The 26117-nt window shown below is 43.9% G+C and overlaps 1 protein-coding gene across 2 annotated transcripts in view; it reads left to right on the top strand.

Annotated features, from left to right (window-relative positions):
• SCAPER (S-phase cyclin A associated protein in the ER) overlaps nt 1-26117 on the top strand; it is a 318889-nt gene that overhangs the window by 21741 nt on the left and 271031 nt on the right. For both annotated transcript variants that reach the window (XM_040413608.1, XM_040413607.1), the window contains exons 4-6: nt 7600-7797; nt 19505-19605; nt 24655-24771. In XM_040413608.1, coding sequence (XP_040269542.1) covers nt 7600-7797; nt 19505-19605; nt 24655-24771 — 416 coding nt within the window. The remainder of the gene's footprint in view (nt 1-7599; nt 7798-19504; nt 19606-24654; nt 24772-26117) is intronic.

Raw genomic sequence — 26117 nt, 5'->3', positions numbered from 1 at the left:
GGATCCGTCTGTGCAGATCCATGACCGATCCGCACCAAACGCGACTGTGAAAGTAGCCTAAACCTGCTCCGGTCTTTTCCTGGTTATTATATAGTATGTTGCAGTGGAGCAGTGGCCACAACTTTGCAGCCACCATCCGGTAGAGGCAACGGCCACATCATAGATCCTACTATAGGGCATGTTTTGGTAGTGATATTATTTTTAGTGTGGAAAATTGTTCGTGTCTTGTAAAACATATTTTATAAAAAATGTAGCCGGCCAGATTTAAAGCGGCTCTGTGAGCCGAATTAACCCTACCCTACCAGGCATGGCGCTGATTAAAACGATACCTGTCTTATGTCTATTGATCGTATCGTGGAGAAAATTGAACTTTTAAAATGATGCAAATAAACTATTCATGCACCGCTCCAGCGACGCCCATCTGCTATTCATCACAGCCCTAGACCGCACTCATGTCCAGAAGGGCACGTGCGCACTACATCTTCGCTTGTCGGGATGAAGCCGAAGATATTGTGCACACGCACCGTTCTGGACATGAGTGCCATCTAGCGCTGTCAATCTAAAGGCAGAGGGGCGCCATTATGGAAAACCGGAGAAAAAAACTAAGAAAAAAACACACTCTGCAAACCAAATAAAGTACAATAATGCCATAGTAATAAAAAATATTCTGGTGCTAATGCTACGCTTATTTAGTAAATTTGAGATTCTTGGCAAATACATTTTGTACAAAATTATTTGGGCCCGTCTGCCACACGTCAAGGCAATCTCTGTAAGACGGGAATCTAATGCTAAATACTACCTGTTATGTGCCATAACTGCCACCATAAAATTCAGGGAGTGCAGGTTCCACATGCATGCTGGGTTCACTCTGCTTTTTATCATTTTTGGTGCCAAAATGGCCTCCATTAAATTTAGGTGATGCAGGTTCCAACATGCATGCTGAGCCCACTCTATACCTCTCCTGGTGCCAGTCGGCTTCCAGTGAGTGCAGGGAGGGCAGGCTACAGCTTTATACTTACACTAATTAAAATCAGCCTATGGGGCAGACAGGCTAGTCACGGGTGCAAGACTAACTGGAGTCATCCACACCTCTGGTACAAACTGCAAAGAAAAAGCGGGTCATTCAGCACATCCCAATGCGCAGGTGCGCGCTGCCATGGCTAGAAACACGAAGAAAAAAAGCACAATGCAACAGCACTCTGCAAACCAAATAAAGTACAATAATGCCATAGTTATAGAAAATATTCAGGTGCTAATGCTTCACTTATTTTGTAAATTTGAGATTCTTGGCAAATACATTTTGTACAAAACCATTTGGGCCCATCTGCCAAACGTCAAGGCGATCTCTGTAAGACGGGAACCAAACACTAAATACTACCTGTTATGTGCCATAACAGCCACCATAAAGTTCAGGTTCCACATGCATGCTGGGTCCACTCTGCTTTTTATCATTTTTGGTGCCAAATTTACAAAATAAGTGTAGCATTAACACCAGAATGTTTTCTATAACTATGGCATAATTGTACTTTATTTGGTTTGCAGAGTGCTGTTGTATTGTGTTTTTTTCTTTGTGTTTCTAGCCATGGCAGCGCGCACCTGCGCATTGGGATGTGCTGACTGACCCCCTTTTTCTTTGCATTATGGAAAACCGGGGCGTCGCTGGAGCGGTGCACAAACTGCATAAGCCCGCCTCCTGGTGCTCGAATAGTTAATTTGCATAAGTTTAAAAGGTTCATTTTTCTCCACAATGATACCACTGACAGACATAAGACAGGTATCGTTTTAATCAGCGTCATCAACCCTACCAGACTAAGGCTAGGTCTACACGACGACATGTGTCGCGCGACAGCGCACAACTACACTGCAACATTTGTCGCGCGACAATTTTTATAATGGTAGTCTATGGTTTCGCAATGTGACATGCTACGACTGCGACAGTCGCAGAAAAATCCATCTCGAATGGATTTTTTGCGACTGTCGCAGCATGTCACAGTGCGACACCATAGACTATCATTCTAAAAATTGTCGTGTGACAAATGTCGTCGTGTAAACCTAGCCTAAATGCCTAGTAGGGTAGGAGTTATCCAAAGATTGATACTTATCACATGTTTGATCTCTAGGGGTCGACTACTATCACAAGAGCATGAGTCCCCTGGCCCCCATTTAAATGCAGCAATGGTCGAACTTGTTCGATGCCATTCCATTCAAAGGCCTCTTGCACACGAACATTTTCTTTTTCCGTTTACGTTCCGTTGTTTGCATTCCGTATATGGACCATATATGGAACCATTAATTTCAATGGATCCTCCAAAAAACGGAAGGTACTCCGTATGCCTTTCGTTTCCATATTTCCGTTCCATTCAAAGATAGAATATGTCCTATTATTATCCGCATAACGGACAAGGATAGTACTGTTCTATCAGGGGCCAGCTGTTTTGTTCCGCAAAAAACGGAATGCGCACAGACGTCATCCGTATTTTTTGCGGATCCGTTTTTTGCGGACAGCAGAATACTGAAAAAGCCATACAGTTGTGTGCAAGAGGCCAAAGTCTGTGGGACTGGTGAACATAGTAAGCACTGTATTCCACTGTCTCCGTCAGTCCCATAAAGTTTGATGGTGTCTCAATGCTCCATTCAAATGGGGGACATGGGGCCTGTGTTCTCATAATCAGTGGTTCCCAATGCTAGGACCCTCCCAACAATCAGACACTTATCACCTATCCACTGGACTGGTGATAATCTTGTGATAACCTCTTAACAGACTCTCCAATAAATGTCTATCACTGAAATGTATCTTCAAAGAGGACCTGTCACCTCTCCCAACATGTCTGTTTTAGTGACTACTTGCATTCCCCATGTAATAACTATTTTGGAGCAATTCCTATGGCTCTATGTTGTCAGTGGTGCCAGTTGGGGGTGTGTCCCTGCGCAGTCTCAGGCTCCATTCACACGTCCAAACCGTGTTTTGCGAAGCCGCAAAACACAGAAGCGACAATGTGCGTTCCACATTTTGCGGACCACACATCGCCGGCACTAATAGAATATGCCTGTTCTTGTCTGCAATTGAGGACAAGAATAGGACATGTTCTATTTTTTTGCGGAACGTAAGTGCGGACCCGGAAGTGCGGATTCGCAATTCCGTGTCCGGGCAGCACATCGTGCTGCCCCATAGGAATGAATGGGTCCGCAATTCCGCTCCGCAAAATGCGGAGCGAAATTGCGAACGTGTGAATGGAGCCTTACACTTTCCAACCGGTGCTGCCAGTGGCATACTACACAGGGACACCACCCCATCTGGTTACACACTTTTTATAACTTCTCGAAGGAATAAAAGAGCAATGACACAACATAGAGTCATAAAAATAGATGCTCCAGAATTGCTATTACATGGGGAATGCAAGTAGTAATAAAACAGACATGTCAGGAGAGGTGACAGGTCAGATTGGGGTTAGCGTGTACAGGTATGTGAAACCTAGACTAACTATAGAAATCACTCAGGTCCCTCCTATCTCTTCTAGTTTGAACACTGTAACTTTTACATTTCCGCACGTACATCATTCTTAGACTATAGCCTATAGTATGTAATATGGATATTAGCAATGTGATACAATGTCATATTCTAACAAAAATGTGACTTTTCCAAGCTGCTTTATAGGATCCATCTACTGGTGACCCCTATTTCTTCTTTGTTTTTTGTGGAAGGGTTAAATAATCCTGTTTAAAGTGCAGTAAACAGAGGAGAGGGATTGCAGGGCAGAAGTTATTTGCTGCGCTGGCATAAGGCGGCCCGGCTTTACTTAGCGGTGCATTAGTGAGCTCATCACTCATTCTTGCAGCAGGAAGCCGACGCTGGGAGTTCTTGGGGTTGTTGATAGACCCATAATCTCAAGCAGGAAAGATTAATTGTACGGAGAGGACTGTTTATGATATTTCATGGTTGTCCGAGATAAGCACGTTTATTTTACATTCATTAATCCACAGGGGATAAATCATCACAACAGAAGTTTATTCCTCAATCCCTTTAGGAAATGTTGACTTTGTGGGGTAGAGGGGTTCCCTGGTAATTCTTCGCTTTTGTAGAAATTGACGTGTTAATAATGGAAGATAAGCTGACCTTGGCCATTTTACTTTACCCTGCCCTGTTTATGTCATTATGAATGCCACAAAAAGTAATAACAAGTCGGGTTTGGGGCAACTCCGTTTTATCGTTAAATCCTAGTCATGTTTGGAAGTGAAGTGACAGTGAATCATGTGTGAAAAGAACTGTAACCTGAATGTTCTTTATATCCTGTGGCCAATGAGGAAGCCACAATTTGTACACCTGGCCTTTTTTTTCAGTGTATTGGGGCAGATTTACTAGTACTGTCTAACACTGAGACAGCGTAAGCTTAAACTTCCATGTAAATGGTAATGATGTGATCCTGCCTATGATATGCCATCATGGCTGAGCAGCCTGACAGGAACTCTCACCAATGTGTAGTATATGCTAGAGTGTAGTGTGCAGGGAGGCCCTACTCCCTCACCCCACTAGGCAGCTCTACAAGTGGAGCCAACCAGTCCTGTTCTAGGATTGGTTGCTGGCGGCCATTTTAAATAATTCCTGGAGAACCCCTTTAAGGCGACCATACACATTCAATAGCTGTGGGCTGGGCGATCGTTCAGCCAACAGCTATCTCTCCCGACCCCCTCATATACAATCCTATTATGCGCGGCCAAACGTGTATGTGCATTTAATGGGGAGAGGGGCGAAAACTACCGCCAGACACTTCTGGTGGTGTCTTATCTCCCGGGTGAACAAAAAGCCAAAATATTCATTAGGGCCCTTGCACACGACCGTATGCCCTCCGAGACATACGGTCTGTGAACGGGCCATATGTCCTGGAGCGGCATTGATCGTGCGCATAGGAGCACACAGCATCATAGGTTACAATGATACTGTGCACGTCGGGCTGCCCGCGGTGCTATTGTCCTGCACTCATAAAATCATGTGACTGCGGGACAATAGCCCCGCGAGCAGCCCAACGTACACAGCATCAGGGTCCATTCACACGTCCGTGGTGTATTGCGGATCAGCAAATTTCGGATCCGCAATACACCCGACCGGTACCCCTATAGAACTGCCTAGTCTTGTGCGCAATTGCGGACAAGAATAGAACATGTTGCATTTTTCGGGGCCGCTCTCCGGAAATGCAGATGCAGATGTCCGCATCTCTTCCGGCCCAATAGAGAATGAATGGGTCCGGATTCGTTCCGCAATGTTGCGGAACGGATCCGGACCTATTCTACGGATGTGTGAATGGACCCTCATTGTAACCTATGATGCTGTGTGCTCCCGTGCGCACAATCAATGCTGCTCCGGGACATATGGCCTGTTCACAGACCGTATATCTTGGAGGGCATACGGTCGTGTGCAAGGGCCCTTATAGTGTAGGCCAAACCCGCCGTTCTCTGCCAGTTTGGACGACAATACACATGTGTATGGGGGCCTTTATCACATTGGCTGAGGCTGGATGATAAAACGGGTGCATCTTCAGACTAATCTAACTTTACAACACATTTTTGTTGGCTTAGTGCAGTGTTTCCCAACCTTTTTTGTGCAAAGGCACACTTTTTTCATGAAAAAAATCACGAGGCACACCACCACTTTTTTGACTTAGCTATAAGTTCAGCAACGTGATAGCTAGCTTTAAGAGCTCTTTCATTTACCTTTGTGGTTTTTCTCATGAAAGTTGCCTGTTTCTCCGTGTTTTCACGCAGGCGAACAAAATAGTCCGCATTCTTGTTTTGAAGCGAAGGGTGTTTCGTTTGGAGATGGCGTTTAAGTTTACTTGGGACCATAGCACTGTTAGATAGCTTTTCACCACACACCAAGCACAGTGGAGTTGGTTTCTTTGCATCTCCGGTGAAAGTAAATCCAAATGAAATATAGCTTTCGCTATATTGCCTTGTGCCAGAGAATTTGCTTGAGCTAACCATCTTTGCTTTCTTTTGATCCCCACTCATACTTGGGCTCTCATCTGGCTCCGAATTTTGTTCAGGGTCCAGTTCTTTCCTTTTCAAAAACTTGTCCATCACTGTATCTGCTCCTGTCTCACTGTCACTCAGTACTTACTGTGCTTGTCTCCTCCAGATAGCCGCTGTCCGTCACACCTAAGGCGCTCTTCTCCATCCAGATCCATCAATCAGCGCTCTTCTGCTCATGTCTCCTCCAGATCCATCACTCAGCGCTCCTCTGCGCTGCGATGCGATAATCACATCCATCGGCGCTCTTCTGCACATCAGATCCATCAATCAGCGCTCTTCTGCTCATGTCTCCTCCTGATCCATCATCATCGCTCCTCTGTGCTGCGACGCGATACTCATATCCATCGGCGCTCTTCTGCGCATCGGTGATCTACTGCGATGTCTCCTCCTGTCAGACTGTAACAGGACAGTGACACCGCAGCTATATAGTCCGTAACATGCGGCTTCAGCTCACAAATAGACCAAATTGGAATTTTTCCCCACGGCACACCAGACAATATCTCACGGCACACTAGTGTGCCGCGGCACAGTGGTTGAAAAACACTGGCTTAGTGAACGTCGCCAGAAGTCTCCATGTTTTCATTAGAAAATCTCCCCCAATGAATCAGTAAAATTAGGAACTCCCATTAAATCGTGGGGAAGATATATACCGTATATCAAAATTGAAAAGTGATTTCAATTACATTTTGACCCCATTGCTACTGGCATTCATGTTTGCTTCTGATTTGGTTTGAACAGTTTTACTTTACAGATTGGGATTGCAGAGTGTTGTAATCCATACATGTGGCAGACTTTGATAACGTTACATGGCCACGTTTTGTGGCATCGCCATATTAAATACAAAGATAATTATATATTTTTTTTACATAGAAGAATGACAGCAGATAAAGACCCCCTGGTCCATCTAGTCTGCGATTATATACTTTTCTTGCTTAACGTGATAGCAACAAAGCTTGGTACATGTACTGCACTTTGTACTGGCCATTAATCTGGAGCACCGTACATGTAAAACAGCACTGGATTACAGCTCCTGCTGTCTACCAGGAACAGGTCACCGCTTCTTCTTTCTCCTTTCTTCTGGCAGGGCTTGCACCCTTCAGAAGACCCCTGGCTGCCATGGCCAAGTACTTGGCACCCTCCGCAGTTGCATTCTCAGGGTGCTGGTCAGAGGACAGAAAGTACTGCCTCTCAGGTGGTGTGGTCACTATTCACCGAGGCATCTGAGGGGTTAAACAGCTGGGATCAGAGTTATCTCTGATGCCGGCAATGAGAGCCGGATGCATTCTGTATAGTACAGCTGCCACCCACAAACAATGGTGCGGCCCCAGCTCCTGACCCTGTGACATCACTGTAACGTACTGTTACAGCACAGAGCACTAAGTGCCAGCAAGTTTAAAAGTCACATAAAAAAAAAATGAGACAGAATGAGCCACCATTGATACCTGTGAGCCAAGGTTTGTGAAATCTTCAGCTTTCGGTTGTGCCATTTCTTTGCACAGATGTCTATTTCACATATATTTGGTTACTCTTGAGCAGCAGCTTTAATTTCATGCCGGCATGTCTTTTCTTTTACAGAATAGCTCCTTGCACCTCAAATTGAACGTTAACTCTGCAAATGACAAACATCAAGACAAAAGCCCCTCCAAAACTAGGCTTCCTCGGAAAGTGGATCTTCGGGCTCGGTATTGGGCGTTTCTCTTTGACAATCTCCGGAGAGCTGTGGATGAAATCTATGTGACTTGTGAATCAGACCAGAGTGTGGTTGAATGCAAGGTAATATATGTGAATACATGCAGACACAATTGTCTTACTAGGTTTTGGTAAGCGTCATGTTTACATGAAATCGTAATTCTGTGATGATCTCCTTACGGTGGAAGTTGCTATCAGGATCCAGGATTTTCTCCTAAACTGACAGCACTTTATCATGTACCCTTTAATCACCCTTGTTTATTAGCTACTAATCCACTTTTGTGGGGTTAGGCTACTTTCACATCTGTGCTTTCCCTTTCCGCTATTGAGATCCGTCATAGGATCTCTATAGCGGGGGGAAATGCTTCCGTTTTGTCCCCATTCATTGTTAATGGGGATAAAACTGAACTGAACTAAACAGAATGCATTCCGATCCATTTGGTTGCATCCCCATTGCGGATAGAATAACGCTGCTTTTCCGTCCACGATGTGGTGCGGAGCAAGACGGATCCGTCCTGGCACACAATGTAAGTCAAAGGAGACAGATCTGTTTTCTCTGACACAAAAGAAAACGGATCCGTACGACTTACAATGGGTTTAGAGACGGATCCGTCATGGCTATTTTAGAGATGATACAACCGGATCCATTCAGAATGGATGCAGACGGTTGTATTATTATGACAGAAGCGTTTTGCTTATCCATGAAGGATCCAGCAAGAACGCTGGTGTGAAAGTAGCCTTATCTAGGTTATCTAGTTTTTTGCAACTTAGGGCTTGTTCACATCTTCATCGGAGGCTCTATTCAGGGCCTCTGTTGCAGATTCTGTCAAAAATATCACTCAAGAAAGTTCTGCCTGCAGGATTATTTTGTCCAGTAAAAAGATGGACATCCTAAATGCTGTTATGGTCAATGCAGTCTGTTTTCGCCGTTAGATTCAGTTATATGCTGGATCTGTCACATGCATTATTTTCATTCTTCTGCCCCTATAGCAGAACAGATCAATGGAAATCATTAGCTGTGGTGTGAACACTGCCTAAAGCTTAAACAGAAAAAAAGTTTTGCAACTCTACAACTTAGGCCTGTTTCACACTTGCGTTGTTAATTCTGATATTGAGATCCGGCAGAGGATCTCAAAACTGGAATTAAACGGATCCGTTTTGATTTTGCAGGATGCATCAGTTCTGATAGGAGGTGTTTGTGTGAAATCAAAACGGAACAGGATCCTAATAAATCAGATCCGTCACTGTTAACTTACATTGTTTTTACTGACGAATACGGTTTGTTTGGTTGCAGCAGTTTTGTGTCCGGTTACAAAACGTAATGCTAACGGATTTCTTTTCATTCCAAATGCATTAGGACTAAACTGAATTGTTTTTTTCCGGTTTTGAGAGCCTCTGCCGGATCTCAATACCGGAAAACAACAACATGAAAACAAGTGTGAAACAGGCCTTAGTTTGTGTTTCACTTCCCTATCTGTCAGTGAATGGAGTCATTCTTAGGAGTCATTCCAGGGACTGAAAACCTGTCCTGGATATAGTGCCTTGTAAAAGTATTCACCTCCCTTGACCTTTTTTTCATATTTTGCTACATTACAGCCTTAAGTTCAATGTTTTGTTAATCTGAATTTTATGTTATGGATCAGAACACAATAGTCTAAGTTGGTGAAGTGAAATGATAAAAATATATACATAAAACTATTGTTTAGAAATAGAAAACAGAAAATGGGCATGTGCGTATGTATTCACCCCCTTTGTTAGGAAGCCCATAAAAAGCTCTGGTGCAACCAATTACCTTCAGAAGTCACATAATTAGTGAAATGATGTCCACCTGTGTGCAATCTAAGTGACACATGATCTGTCATTACATATACACACCTTTTTTAAAAGGCCCCAGAGTCTGCAACACCTAAGCAAGAGGCATCACTAACCAAACACTGCCATGAAGACCAAGGAACTCTCCAAACAAGTAAGGGACAATGTTGTTGAGAAGTAAAAGTCAGGGTTAGGTTATAAAAAAAATATCCAAATCTTTGATGAACCCCAGGAGCACCATCAAATCTATCATAACCAAATGAAAAGAACATGGCACAACAGCAAACCTGCCAAGAGACGGCCGCCCACCAAATCTAACGGACTGGGCAAGGAGGGCATTAATCAGAGAGGCAGCACAGAGACCTAAGGTAACCCTGGAGGAGCTGCAGAGTTCCACAGCAGAGACTGGAGTATCTGTACATAGGACGACAATAAGCTGTACGCTCCATAGAGTTGGGCTAAATGGCAGAGTGGCCAGAAGAAAGCCATTACTTTCAGCTAAAAACAAAAAGGCACATTGTGAGTTTTGTGAAAAGGCATGTGGGAGACTCCCAAAATGTATGGAGGAAGGTGCTCTGGTCTGATGAGACTAAAATTGTACTTTTCGGCCATCAAAGAAAACGCTATGTCTGGCACAAACCCAACACATCACATCACCCTCCCCACAGTGAAACATGGTGGTGGCAGCATCATGCAATGGGGATGTTTTTCAGCAGCCGAGACTGGGAAACTGCTCAGAGCTGAGGGAAAGATGGATGGTGCTAAATACAGGGATATTCTTGAGAAAAACCTGTACAACTCTGTGCGTGATTTGAGGCTAGGACGGAGGTTCACCTTCCAGCAGGACAATGACCCCAAACACACTGCTAAAGCAACACTTGAGTGCTTTAACCACTTAAGGACCACAGGTTTATACCCCCTAAAGACCAGGCCCTTTTTTACAAATCGGCACTCCACAACTTTAGCGGTTTATTGCTCGGTCATGCAACTTACCACCCAAATGAATTTTACCTCCTTTTCTTCTTACTAATAGAGCTTTCATTTGGTGGTATTTCATTGCTGCTGACATTTTTACTTTTTTTTGTTATGAATCGAAATTTAACGATTTTTTTGCAAAAAAATGACATTTTTCACTTTCAGTTGTAAAATTTAGCAAAAAAAACGACATCCATATATAAATTTTGCTCTAAATTTATTGTTCTACATGTCTTTGATAAAAAAAAAAATGTTTGGGTAAAAAAATAAAAATGGTTTGGGTAAAAGTTATAGCGTTTACAAACTATGGTACAAAAATGTGAATTTCCGCTTTTTGAAGGAGCTCTGACTTTCTGAGCACCTGTCATGTTTCCTGAGGTTCTACAATGGCCAGACAGTACAAACACCCCACAAATGATCCCATTTCGGAAAGTAGACATCCTAAGGTATTCGCTGATGGGCATAGTGAGTTCATAGAACTTTTTATTTTTTGTCACAAGTTAGCGGAAAATGATGATTTTTTTTTTATTATTTTTTTTTCTTACAAAGTCTCATATTCCACTAACTTGTGACAAAAAATAAAAACTTCCTTGAACTCACTATGCCCATCAGCGAATACCTTGGGATGTCTTCTTTCCAAAATGGGGTCACTTGTGGGGTAGTTATACTGCCCTGGCATTCTAGGGGCCCAAATGTGTGGTAAGGAGTTTGAAATCAAATTCTGTAAAAAATGGCTGGTGAAATCCGAAAGGTGCTCTTTGGTATGTGGGCCCCTTTGCCCACCTAGGCTGCAAAAAAGTGTCACACATGTGGTATCGCCGTACTCAGGAGAAGTTGGGGAATGTGTTTTGGGGTGTCATTTTACATATACCCATGCTGGGTGAGAGAAATATCTTGGCAAAAGACAACTTTGTATAAAAAAATGGTAAAAGTTGTCTTTTGCCAAGATATTTCTCTCACCCAGCATGGGTATATGTAAAATGACACCCCAAAACACATTCCCCAACTTCTCCTGAATACGGAGATACCAGATGTGTGACACTTTTTTGCAGCCTAGGTGGGCAAAGGGGCCCATATTCCAAAGGGCACCTTTCGGATTTCACTGGTCATTTTTTACAGAATTTGATTTCAAACTCCTTACCACACATTTGGGCCCCTAGAATGCCAGGGCAGTCTAACTACCCCACAAGTGACCCCATTTTGGAAAGAAGACACCCCAAGGTATTCGCTGATGGGCATAGTGAGTTCATGGAAGTTTTTATTTTTTGTCACAAGTTAGTGGAATATGAGACTTTGTAAGAAAAAAAAAAAAAAAAAAATCATCATTTTCCACTAACTTGTGACAAAAAATAAAAAATTCTAGGAATTCGCCATGCCCCTCACGGAATACCTTGGGGTGTCTTCTTTCCAAAATGGGGTCACTTGTGGGGTAGTTATACTGCCCTGGCATTTTCCAGGGGCCCTAATGTGTGGTAAGTAGGTAAATGACCTGTGAAATCCTAAAGGTGCTTTTTGGAATGTGGGCCCCTTTGCCCACCTAGGCTGCAAAAAAGTGTCACACATGTGGTATCGCCGTATTCAGGAGAAGTTGGGCAATGTGTTTTGGGGTGTCATTTTACATATACCCATACTGGGTGAGAGAAATATCTTGGCAAAAGACAACTTTTCCCATTTTTTTATACAAAGTTGGCATTTGACCAAGATATTTCTCTCACCCAGCATGGGTATATGTAAAATGACACCCCAAAACACATTCCCCAACTTCTCCTGAGTACGGCGATACCAGATGTGTGACACTTTTTTGCAGCCTAGATGCGCAAAGGTGCCCAAAATCCTTTTAGGAGGGCATTTTTAGACATTTGGATACCAGACTTCTTCTCACGCTTTGGGGCCCCTAGAATGCCAGGGCAGTATAAATACCCCACATGTGACCCCATTTTGGAAAGAAGACACCCCAAGGTATTCAATGAGGGGCATGGCGAGTTCATAGAAATTTTTTTTTTTTGTCACAAGTTAGCGGAAATTGATATTTTTTATTTTTTTCTCACAAAGTCTCCCTTTCCGCTAACTTGGGACAAAAATTTCAATCTTTCATGGACTCAATATGCCCCTCACGGAATACCTTGGGGTGTCTTCTTTCCGAAATGGGGTCACATGTGGGGTATTTATACTGCCCTGGCATTCTAGGGGCCCTAAAGCGTGAATATAGTCTGGAATATAAATGTCTAAAAAATTTTACGCATTTGGATTCCTTGAGGGGTATGGTGAGTTCATGTGAGATTTTATTTTTTGACACAAGTTAGTGGAATTTGAGACTTTGTAAGAAAAAAAAATAATAATTCCGCTAACTTGGGCCAAAAAAATGTCTGAATGGAGCCTTACAGGGGGGTGATCAATGACAGGGGGGTGATCAGAGAGTCTAGATGGGGTGATCACCCCCCTGTCATTGATCACCCCCCTGTAAGGCTCTATTCAGATGTCCGTATGTGTTTTGCGGATCCGATCCATGTATCAGTGGATCCGTAAAAATCATACGGACATCTGAATGCAGCCTTACAGGGGGGTGATCAATGACAGGGGGGTGATCAATGACAGGGGGTGATCAGGGAGTCTATATGGGGTGATCACCTCCGTCATTGATCACTCCCCTGTAAGGCTCCATTCAGACGTCCGTATGTGTTTTGCGGATCCGATCCATATATCCGTGGATCCGTAAAAATCATACGGACATCTGAATGCAGCCTGACGGGGGGGGGGTGATCAATGACAGGGGGGTTGATCAAAGACAGGGGGGGTGATCAGGGAGTCTATATGGGGTGATCACCCCCCCTGGAAGGCTCCAGGGAGACGCCTGTATGTGTTTTGCGGATCCGATCCATCTATCAGTGGATCCGTAAAAATCATGCGGACATCTGAATGGAGCTTTACAGGGGGTTGATCAATGACAGGGGTGTAATCAATGACAGGGGGGTGATCAGGGAGTCTATATGGGGTGATCACCACAGTCATTGATCACGCCCCTGTAAGGCTCCATTCAGACGTCCGTATGCGTTTTGCGGATCCGATCCATCTATCAGTGGATCCGTAAAAATCATGCGGACATCTGAATGGAGCTTTACAGGGGGTTGATCAATGACAGGGGTGTAATCAATGACAGGGGGGTGATCAGGGAGTCTATATGGGGTGATCACCACAGTCATTGATCACGCCCCTGTAAGGCTCCATTCAGACGTCCGTATGCGTTTTGCGGATCTGATCCATCTATCAGTGGATCCGTAAAAATCATGCGGACATCTGAATGGAGCTTTACAGGGGTGTGATCAATGACAGGGGGGTAATCAATGACAGGGGGGTGATCAGGGAGTCTATATGGGGTGATCAGGGGCTAATAAGGGGTTAATAAGTGACGGGGGGGGGTGTAGTGTAGTGTAGTGGTGCTTGGTGGGACTTTACTGAGCTACCTGTGTCCTCTGGTGGTCGATCCAAACAAAGGGGACCACCAGAGGACCAGGTAGCAGGTATATTAGACGCTGTTATCAAAACAGCGTCTAATATACCTGTTAGGGGTTAAAAAAAACACATCTCCAGCCTGCCAGCGAACGATCGCCGCTGGCAGGCTGGAGATCAACTCTCTTACCTTCCGTTCCTGTGAGCGCGCGCGCCTGTGTGCGCGCGTTCACAGGAAATCTCGGCTCACGCGAGATGACGCCAATCGGCGTTAGCGTAGCCTGGGGGAGCCGCCGCAATGACGCCTTTCGGCGTTAGCGCGGCGGCAAGTGGTTAAGGGGAAACATGTAAATGTGTTGGAATGGCCTAGTCAAAGCCCAGACCTCAATCCAATAGAAAATCTGTGGTCAGACTTAAAGATTGCTGTTCACAAGCGCAAACCATCCAACTTGAAGGAGCTGGAGCAGTTTTGCAAGGAGGAATGGACAAAAATCCCAGTGTTAGGATGTGGCAACTGCTCATAGAGACTTATCCAGAGAGACTTGGAGCTGTGATTGCTGCAAAAGGTGGTTCTACAAAGTATTGACTATAGGGGGGTGAATAGTTATGCACATTGACTATTTCTGTTATTTTGTCCTATTTGTTGTTTGCTTCACAATAATAAAAACAAACATCTTCAAAGTTGTGGGCATGTTCTGTACATTAAATGATGCAAATCCTCAAACACTCCATGTTAATTCCAGGTTGTGAGGCTCCAAAATATGAAAAAAAGTCAAGGGGGGTGAATACTTTTGCAAGGCACTGTATGTCCAGTGGAAATAGGTGCAATAGTGTCAGCTGGACATGATCAGCAAGCAGATATCTAGCAATCGTGGGGACCTGAATGCAAAATGTGTTAGAAAGTTGCAGAACTTTTCATTATACAATGATGAAAAGGAAGGGAACCCCAACAGACCCCATTATAACCACAGCACTTGGCTTCCATTATAAACAGAGGACACAGCACAGATGTAAACGGAAAAGTATTTTACAAACTTTATTTGGGGCATACTGCTTCTAAATCCATTGAATGCAAATAACCCAGGCCCCCTCCGCCTTACTTCTCTACGTCCGCCTCAAAGAGTTTGCCCTGATCATCGTTCAGACCATTGCCAGGGAGCCCTGTGATGTCAGTAATGATGTCCTAGGAATTCTCTGTATAGAGTAGGCTCAGTGACAAGCAGAGAAGACTAGATCTGCTTCCTGTCTGGGCTGTTACCATTAGATCACTGTTATCAATGATCTGGGAGCACAGAGAAGGCATGTTCTCTGCCATCATGTACCCACATTGTAAAAAAAAATCTGATTTAATAAAAAGAACAGTAAAATGTAAAGAAATATAAACAAATAAAATCAGAAAAAAAAAAATAATAATTTTCCCAAACTACAAAATTAAGTATTACCGGCTCCAATATAAAATAATACAAAAGCCCCTACACTCCCCCCCCCCCCCCCCCACACACACAAAAGGTAAGAATTCTATAGGCTTTAGAATGCAGACATTGTTGTCTTGTGAGCAGGACCCTCATTCCTCTCGTTTTAATTGTTGACTTTTCTGTTGCTGTTATTTCTGACTCTTATTGTATTGTAAAGCGCTGTGGAATATGTTGGCGCTATATTATAAATATTCTTCTTCTTATAATTATTATTGAGGTCCAGCTCCCCCAGTCATTAAACGTGAGGGACCTGCACAGAGTGTAGACTCTTCATTCCATTCCTCTGTTGAGCTGTAGGTGGCACTGTTGTTGTTCTCCTGCATCTCCTTCCTATTCACTGACTAAACGAAATCTTGTCTGCATCATTTGCTATCTCCATCGAGTCATTTTTGATTTGTCACTGATGCTGTGAAATTTCTCATTCTACAACTGGTTATGTAATATCTTCTTTTGCGGATTTCTCTTCCTAAGTTTGGAGCAGAAGATCTGGCGCAGTTGACTCATCCATTTATTTCTCAGTTTATTCGCTTTTATCCGATACCTTACCAGACGCATTTGGGTTGCATTGGGTGGCTCTATATTTATTTGATGGACGGGGCTTGTGCTCCTTTATCTTACGGTGACTTTCACAGTGCAGTTTGATATGACAAACTCTGGGCTTCTATTTTACATCTCTTTGACAAATGCGATTTGACCTTCGGAGACAAAACCACTTGGACCTTTGTCTTCTTAGTCTCAGGTCCCTGCTCTTGCATATCCTATAGATAGAGCAATTTCCACTGCTTCAGCACCAGAGTTTTATCTGCAGCGAGAGGCATTGTAGGTGAATAAGAGAGCGGTATTGATGTGCAGGGCCCTGGGGTCCTGGCTCCTTGGTATAGAGTGTCATCAGGACAAAGAGATGGCGCCAACAGTCCTGCCGTGCGCGCCAGCGACTAGAATTAATTACAAACCAATCGAATCCATTGCAGCCAATTGGTAAACTAATTGGTAACTTAAGCTGGGTATCTAGCTGTGGTGATCCGGGATGGGGGAGGGCGAATCCTGAGAGACATTTTTGTCCAGCTGCCGGTGAGATGTCCGGAGAGCGATACGCATGAGTGACGGAGCTACCCTGCTGCTCCTTGTCCTGTTTGTATTCCCTTGTTCGGAAAACATGGCTTGTGTTACAGCTCTCAAGGCACGAAGCCTGATCAGCCCGATAAGGGGAACAGAGCAGTCCCTCAATCAGGTATCTGCCCGGGAGATGATCTCTCATTTACAAGCAGATGGGGCTATGCTACTGCAAATTAGGGCTAATCGCAGGTCTGTGATGGCCATAATTGTAGGAGAAGGCATTTTAACGTAACGGTTCAATATCATGTGCAAGCTGAACGAAGAAAGGCTGTACCATCTCCTGTCCTCTCTGTATATTGTGTTATAATGACCTTTATGCTAGTTTATACAGTCTTCTGTTAGGGTGCCGCCACACGTTCAGGTTTTGTGATGCCGTTTTTGAAGCCAAAACTAGGAGTGGATTGAGGAAAGAGGAGAAGTGGTATCTGGTCTTAATATTTTCCCTCCCTTTGTTGTTATCCAGACCTGAATTTGGCTTCAGTAACTGCCTCAGAAAACCTGACTGTGTGGCAGGATCAGATCAGTGATTATCATCCATGGAAAAGAGAATAGGCTCCTCAGGATAGATCTACAACATCTGATCGACACCCCACCGATCAGCTGTTCAACAGTAGATCCAGTTCTGTCCATTGAAGTGAATGGGAGAAGTGCTGCAGTAACTATTATTATTATTATTTATTATTAAAGCGCCATTCATTCCATAGCGCTGTACATATGATAACCGCCGCACATACATAATACAGACAAGTGCACTAAGCATGAACAAGACGAGTTGCAAACTGGTACAGAAGGAGAGAGGGCCCTGCCCGCGAGGGCTTACAATCTACATGGTATGGGAGGAAGGACACAGTAGGTGCGGGTGAAGCTGGTCATGGCGGTATAGAGGCAGCAGGGTCACTGGTTGTAGGCTTGTCTGAAGAGGTGGGTTTTCAGGTTTCTTTTGAAGGATTCCACTGTAGGTGAGAGTCTGATATGTTGGGGTAGAGAGTTACGGAGTATGGGGGATGCACAGGAGAAATCTTGGAGGCGATTGTGGGAAGAAGTGATAAGAGGAGAGAAGGAGGTCTTGTGATGATCGGAGTGATCAGGAAAGTAGCTCAGAGATGTATGGAGGGGACAGGTTATGGACGGCCTTGTATGTAGTTGTTAGTATTTTAACTAGCTCCGTGTTGGACACCCAAGAAAAGATATTGATGTCCTATCCTGAGGAAAGGCCATCAATATAAAAGTACTGGAAAAATCCCTTTAATTGGGTTAAATGGCTACTTAATTCCAGTTTTTTTTCTCATTATATTTTGTACAGTTGATCTCATGTAGATCTACTTGACTCAAAACCTTTATTCCCTATTTGAGTCAGTTCTAATAAAATAAGCTTGTTAGGCCTCTTTCACACTTGCGTTGTTGGGATCCGGCATGCACTTCCGTTGCCGGAGGTGCCTGCCGGATCCGTAACAACGCAAGTGTACTGAAAGCATTTGAAGACGGAACCGTCTTCCAAATGCGTTCAGTGTTACTATGGCACCCAGGACGCTATTAAAGTCCTGGTTGCCATAGTAGGAGCGGGGGAGCGGTATACTTACAGTCCGTGCGGCTCCCGGGGCGCTCCAGAATGACGTCAGAGCGCCCCATGCGCATGGATGACGTGATCCATGTGATCACGTGATCCATGCGCTTAGGGCGCCCTGACGTCACTCTGGAGCGCCCGGGGAGCCGCACGGACGGTAAGTATGCTGCTCCCCTGCTCCCCGCTACACTTACCATGGCTGTCAGGACTTTAGCGTCCCGGCAGCCATGGTAACCACTCTGAAAAAGCTAAATGTCGGCTCCGGCAATGCGCCGAAACGACGTTTAGCTTAAAGCCGGATCCGGATCAATGCCTTTCAATGGGCATTGATCCCGGATCCGGCCTTGCGGCAAGTCTTCAGGATTTTTGGCCGGAGCAAAAAGCGCAGCATGCTGCGGTATTTTCTCCGGCCAAAAAACGTTCCGTACCGGAACTGAAGACATCCTGATGCATCCTGAACGGATTTCACTCCATTCAGAATGCATTAGGATAATCCTGATCAGTATTCTTCCGGCATAGAGTCCCGACGACGGAACTCTATGCCGGAAGACAAGAACGCAGGTGTGAAAGAGCCCTTACCTGGAGTGTCTGGATATATATATAATTGTATTCATTTGGATAAGGTACTGTAGCTCTCGCTTCAAAGTGATTGCAAAGTAGATATAATGTGCTCTCTCTCTGGAGGTTGCTGCAGCTCAGTGGAGCCTAGTAATGTAATGGCTATCTACCGCTACCACCGTGTAGAACGCCATATTCCAGTCTGGGTTTAGTGATCCATCCAAGGTGAATAGGAAGCTTTACTTAAAAATAAAGAAACACCACACAGCAAATATAAGCAGTTTCTGTTAATGATACATTGAGTATATGCAGGAACATGGGAGGGTTAACAATATGAGTCTCCACAGAAGAACCTGTAGTTCAGATCCTTGTTCCAGTCCAGTTCCCAACATTTGAACTTACCTCCTATGATGTATGTGAGACTGAAGAACCACTTGAAGTACATTTCCTAAATTTGATGATCACCTACTATAACTCTCAAGAGTTTTGGGGTTGTTGTATTATTTTATTATAAAGAGGTTCTCCCTTGAGATGTTTCCTATGAGAAAAGTGTCAGTCTGGCCAGTCTTGGCATGCACCATTCTTGGAGGGATTTTGCAGCAAAATACATCCTGAAAGTAATACAATTTTTGTTCAATCTTGAGGAACTTTATGTGTAGATTTTATATGGTCTTCATCTCACTGTATGTTACGGATAGAAGCATAAGCTTAGTAATTGTAGAAAATCACATTCTGGAATTGGATATGTGATATAAATGTATCCTTCTTTATCTAGAAATAATTTGTTATTGCCTAGCACTGAGTGTACTGATAACTATGTCATCTTATGCCGTTCTTCACACAGGAAGTATTAATGATGCTTGATAACTACGTGCGAGATTTTAAGGCACTTATTGACTGGATCCAGCTACAGGAAAAGTTGGAGAAAACAGATGCACAGAGCAGGTAAATGTGTGTGTGTGTGTATATATATATATATATATATATATATATATATATACATATGAATACATACAATGTTGTCTCTACCATTAAAATGCTAGGGTAAAAAGGGTAACATGGTTATAAGGGAAAATTATAGCATTCTGAAAACAGAATGCTTAGTAGGTGATCAATTGAGGGTTAAAAAAAATAAATAAAAATTAACTCACCTTCTCCCCTTGTTCGCGTAGTTCCCGGTCTCTTCTTTACGTCTTTAATGATGAGCTGTGGGCTAAAGGACCTTTGGTGACGTCAGATCACATGCTCCAATCACATGGTCCATCACCGTGGTGATGGACCATGTGATTGGAGCATGTGATCTGACGTCACCACAGGTCCTAGCCTGTAGTTCATCATTAAAGAAGTAAAGAAGAGACCGGGAACTACGCGAACAAGGGGAGAAGGTGAGTTAATTTTTTTTTTTTTTTTTAACCCTCAATTAATCACCTACTAAGCATTCTGTTTTCAGAATGCTATTATTTTCCCTTATAACCATGTTATAAGGGAAAATAATATAGTGAATAGACTGTCACCTAGCAACCATGCGTGAAAATCGCACCGCATCCGCACTTGCTTGCGGATGCTTGCGATTTTCACGCAACCCCATTCACTTCTATGGGGCCTGCGTTGCGTGAAAAACGCATAATATAGAGCATGCTGCGATTTTCACGCAACGCATAAGTGATGCGTGAAAATCACCGCTCATCTGAACAGCCCCATTGAAATGAATAGCTCGGGATTCAGTGCGGGTGCTATGCGTTCACCTACCGCATTGCTCCCGCGCGGAATACTCGCCCGTGTGAACGCAGCCTTAATGAGGCTACATGCCAGCCTTTTATATGCAGGTCTTCCAGCAAGGGACACCCCCCATGGGGACCTTGTGGAAGACTGAGACAGTTTTTACATAAACCAATCACATGCAGTTACAGGCAGAAAACACACACATGTGATACAATTAACCAACACAATGGGATAATGTAATCACTCACAGGCAGACAACACCCACCTGTGATACAATTAACCAACACAATGGGATAACGTAATCACTCACAGGCAGAAACTACCCATTTTTCCCCTTGTAGAATAATGAGCCGGGGGACTTCTCCATAGTTCTGGGTCCATAGGAAGGAGGCGAGCCCTCAGGCCTCTCCAGCAGCCCCAGTGACGGTTCAGTCCGTCACAAACAGGAATCAGAAATTACCTATTATTGGACTCAATGACCAGTTTGAAAATTGCAGGACTATATACCAGTACATATTTTTTTTAAATCTAGTGACATGGAATATAAAAAAAACCACTAATGAATATATTAAAAATGTGATTTAAACAATAGGTCATTTTCTTTGACACATTCCCTTTAAGTTTTCCTGCCATATTTTACTGTCAGTAGGCCAGTAGAAGAGGTTGGCCATGTCACTGGGAGACTTCATGTGCTCGCTCTGATTAGAGCTCTCCTGTGAAAGAAGTATTAATGGATGACCACTTGTATGACTTTTAGCACCATGCTTGCCTCTGGGGTATAGTAATTTCATGTCTGTCTGCCTACAAGGGCACGCCAAAAGTTCTATGATTATTTATCATAGTGCAATCACGGGATACAAGGTTTTATTCTCTCTTGAAGAAACACTGGGAAGTAATTCCAGTAATGAATTGAGAATTACACCAATTAACATTTCTCAATTTATATGATTTCTCTGCATCAGTGAAAATAAGTACTGTATTATATATGTTTCTTATATTCTGTTTATGCACACTACTATGCAAAATGCTAATATTACAAAATTTGCTGAATAATGATCATTTTCAAGTCTTCCCTTATTCATGTTATGTCTGACCTCTGTACACGTGTTATTATTTTTCTAATGTCAGTTGTTACTGTAGTTTGTTATATATTACCGTTAAAGGGTTTATCCAGGAATTTGCTATTGATGACCTATACTCAGGATAGGTCATCAATATCAGATCAGCAGGTGTTGACTGAAGAGGCCGCTGCGGTTCCCTCACAGCCTACACCACCACTGTACATTGTATAGCTGTTCTTAGTATTGCAGCTCAGCCCCATTCACTTGAATGGGACTGAGCTGCACCTAGGCCTGTGATGGCTAACTTCCGGCACTCCAGCTGTGGTAAAACTACAACTCCCAAGATGTACACTTGCTTGGCTGTTCTGAGAACTTCATAGAAATGAATAGAACATGCTGGGAGTTGTAGTTTCACCACAGCTGGAGTGCCAGAGGTTAGCCATCACTGACTGACCTAGGCCATATCACCTGTGTACAGTTATGTGACTGGCTAAGGGAGAGGCCTAAGCACTCAGCGCTATGGCCTCTTCGAGCAGCTGGTCAGCAGGGGTCCCCTCAGTCAGACCTCTGCTGAGCTGTTATTGATGACCTAATAGCAAATTCCCAGATAACCACTTCAAACGGACACTTCCATCAAAAAGGGATATTTTATTAAACTCAATATTAACATAATGATGTTATTTTTATAAGTTTTTTAAAATAAATTTTAGCTGTTTTTCACTTCATCAGTGCTAAACTGGCAATTAAATACAAATATTGTAGTTTCCTATCAGTCAACACGAATAATAAGACCTTCTATATAGATAGGTAATCCGCTGTAAGTATGCTACTGCAGTGAGGGAAGATGTTATCTGAAGGGTAATCCTCGTGATAATAGTAGATTGTAGAATTAGGTTGACAGCATAACAGCTCTGTTGTTCTGTTGATCGGCCTAGATAAAAATCCCAAAGAAGAGCATTGCATTGATTGCATTTTCAAATCCTTACTCGCTGATGCAAAACAGGCCTACTTCTCATCTCTCATATCTTCCCTGTCCCACAGCACTAAACAACTTTTTAACGCTTTTAACTCCATTCTCCGTCCCCCACCCTCACCTCTCATCTCAGCTGAATACTTTGCCACATACTTTAAACAAAAGATCGTCAACATCAGAGAAAGCTTCAGTGCACAGTCCTCACAGCTCCCATACACAACTGCTCAGTCCTCTTCTCCCAAAACCGCTTCTCCACCATTACAGAGGAAAAACTCTCCGGATCACATCTTACTACCTGTGCACTTGACCCAATCCCATCCCACCTCATCCCTAACCTCACCACAGTGTTTATCCCAGCCCTAACTCATCTCTTCAACCTATCACTAACCTCTGGTGTCTTCCCCTCTGGTGTCAAACATTCTGCCGTTACACCCATCCTCAAAAAGCCTTCACTTGACCCATCTTCTTTGTCCAGTTATCGCCCCATATCACTTCTTCCGTATGCCTCAAAGCTACTTGAGCAACATGTCCATTCTGAACTGTCCTCTCACCTATCCTCCTGCTCCCTCTTTGACCGGCTACAATCTGGCCTCCGACCCCACCACTCAACTGAGACTGCCCTTACCAAAGTCACCGATGACCTACTAACAACCAAAACCAAAAAACATTACTCTGTCCCCCTTCTCCTTGACCTGTCCACTGCCTTTGACACTGTCGACCATCCTTGGCATCACAGACCTGGCCCTCTCCTTGATCACATCATACCTCAGACCTGACATTTAGCATCTCCCACTCTCACACCACCTCCTCGCTCACTCCCTCTCTGTTGGTGTCCCACAAGGCTCTGTACTAGGAGCCCTGCTCTTCTCTATCTACACTTTTGGCCTGGGACAGCTCATAGAGTCCCATGGCTTTCAGTATCACTTTTATGCTGACGACACACAAATCTACCTCTCTGGTCCAGACATCACCACCCTACTATCCAGAGTCCCACAATGCCTATCTTTCATATCCTCCTTCTTCTCCTTAGAACATGGATGAAACAGAATTCATGATCTTTCCCCATCTTGCTCAACCCCCCAACAGACCTATCTATCACAATCAATGGCTGCACACTCTCCCCGGTCAACCAAGTCTGCTGCCTTGCAGTGACCTTGGATTCTGCTCTCTCCTTCAGACTACACATCCAAGACCTTTCCACCACCTGCTGCCTCCAACTCAAAAACACTCCACCACCTGCTGCCTCCAACTCAAAAACACTCCCATCTGCGCTTTCCTCAACTTTGAGTCTGCGAAAATGCCCTCATCATCTCCCGCCTAGACTACTGCAACATTCTCCTCTGTGACCTGCCATCTAGCACTCTCGCACCCCTTCAATCTATCCTCAACTCTGCTGCCCGACTAATCCACCTCTAACCCTGTTACTCCTCTGCCTCTCCCCTCTGCCAATCCCTTCACTGGCTCCCAATTGTCCAGCGAATTCACTTCAAAGTACTAACAAATTCATACAAGGCCGTCTACAACCTGTCCCCTCCCTACATCTCTGAGCTACTTTCCCAATACATCCCCACACGCACTCTCCGATCCTCACAAGACCTCCTTATCTCCTCTTATCACCTCTTCCCACAATCGCCTCCAAGATTTCTCCCGTGCATCCCTCATACTCCGGAACTCTCTACCCCAACATATCAGACTCTCACCTACAGTGGAATTCTTCAAAAGAAACCTGAAAACCCACCTCTTCAGACAAGCCTACAACCTACAGTGACCCTGCTGCCTCTATACCGCCATGACCAGCTTCACCCTCGCCTACTGTGTCCTCCCATACCATGTCGATTGTAAGGGCCCTCTCTCCATCTGTACCAGTCTGTAACTCTTCTTGTTCATGCTTAGTGCAAATATTTTGTATTATGTATGTGCACCCCTTATCATATGTACAGCGCTATGGAATGAATGGCGCTTTAATAATAAATAATAGTAATAATTAGTGGAATGTGTGATGCATGGAGTTACCAGCCCCCCACCCTTGGCCACAGTAATGGCCTGACTGAGAGTTGAGTAAGATTGCCTGCTGTGCTAGAAGTCCACACAAATAGAAATTTAAATATCCAGGACAGGACCTAGAATACATACAGTGACTTAAAAAATTGTCTCCAGAAAACCATCTACCTATTTCTTGTAAAACAAATTGCATAGAATATTTACATATAGGCTGTTACTATGTGAAATATTTTATAGACCTACCTCTTTGGCGTGGGAAGTGAAGAAAATGTCACCTGGACGTCATGTCTTGCCTAGTCCTTCACCATCTGGAGTGAGTTCCACTTCAAGTGCCAGGAGGGCTCTCAATTTTGGGTATGATTAGTAATGTAATTTTAATTAATATTCTTATATGCCCATGACTAACATACTCTTTCTTAGTTATTCAATGATATGTGATTCACAAATGCATTTAATTTGTTATTGCACCCTTGTTCAGTTGATAAGAAGATGACTGTAGGGGTCACTGTCTGAGGTCCTGATGCAGTATTTTTTTCTGATCTCCTGATACCGTGTTTAATATCATTGTATGGAAACCCAGTGGTGTGTGTTTTCTGTGATATGTGACACAGTTTGTTTAGTTTTAGGGCTCATGCTCACGAAGGTAATGGCCCCGTGCCCATGCTGTGGACTGCAAATGGCATAATCCACAAGTCCCATAATCCACAAATTACGGCAAAAGATAGGACATGTCTTATCTTTTGCAGAGCGGAGGCACAGATTGGAAGCCCATGGAAGCAGTACAAAGCGCTTCCATGGACCTTCAGGTCTGTGCCACCGCTCCTCAAAAGATAATACATGTCCTATCTTTTGTCGTAACTTGGGATCACGGACCCATTCAAGTCAATGGGCCCGCAACATGGAGTGCACACAGCCAGTGCCCGTATATTGTGGACCGACTGTTGACAGTCCGCAATAGGGGAACCACAGCCATACCCTTGTGTGCATGAGACCTTAAGCAGGACCCACTGGCTTTCCCGACAGCTTCCCCATAATATATTATTTCTGGAGCATCTTTTCTTGTGAGATTCCTCTGTTATTCCTCCTAGATATTTATAAATAAATGAACAGCTAGGTGTTAAACTAAACACTGTCCAATCTGTACTGACAAAGTCCCAGCATGACACACAGGTGTCAATTTATTCATACAGCAGACAACAGCAGTAAAATAAAACCTGATCTAAACTATCTTATGAATAAGGGTACTTTCACACTTGCGTTGTGACGATCCGGCAGGCAGTTACTTTGCCGGAACTGCCTGCCGGATCTGGAAATCCGTGCGCAAACGGATAGCAATTGTAGACGGATCCGGATGCGGATCCGTCTCACCAATGCATTGCAATACCGGATCCATCTCTCTGGTGTCATCCGTTATTTATTTTTTTCACATTTTTAAAGGTCTGCGCATGCTCAGACCAGAAAACTGGATACGTTTTTCCGGCATTAATGCATTTCAATGGAAAATAATGCCGGTTCCGGAATTTTGACCGGGGAAAATGCTGCAGCATGCTGCGGTATTTTCTCCGGCCAAATACCATAAGAGTGACTGAACTGAAGACATCCTGATGCATCCTGAACGGATTACTCTCCATTCAGAATGCATTAGGATAAAACTGATCAGTTCTTTTCCGGTATTGAGCCCCGAGGACGGAACTCAATGC

The sequence above is a fragment of the Bufo bufo genome, chromosome 1, assembly GCF_905171765.1.
Source record: "Bufo bufo chromosome 1, aBufBuf1.1, whole genome shotgun sequence".
NCBI lineage: Eukaryota > Metazoa > Chordata > Amphibia > Anura > Bufonidae > Bufo > Bufo bufo.
The sequence above is the reverse complement of the archived record's forward strand: the minus strand, read 5'-3'. Positions and strand labels throughout refer to the sequence as shown.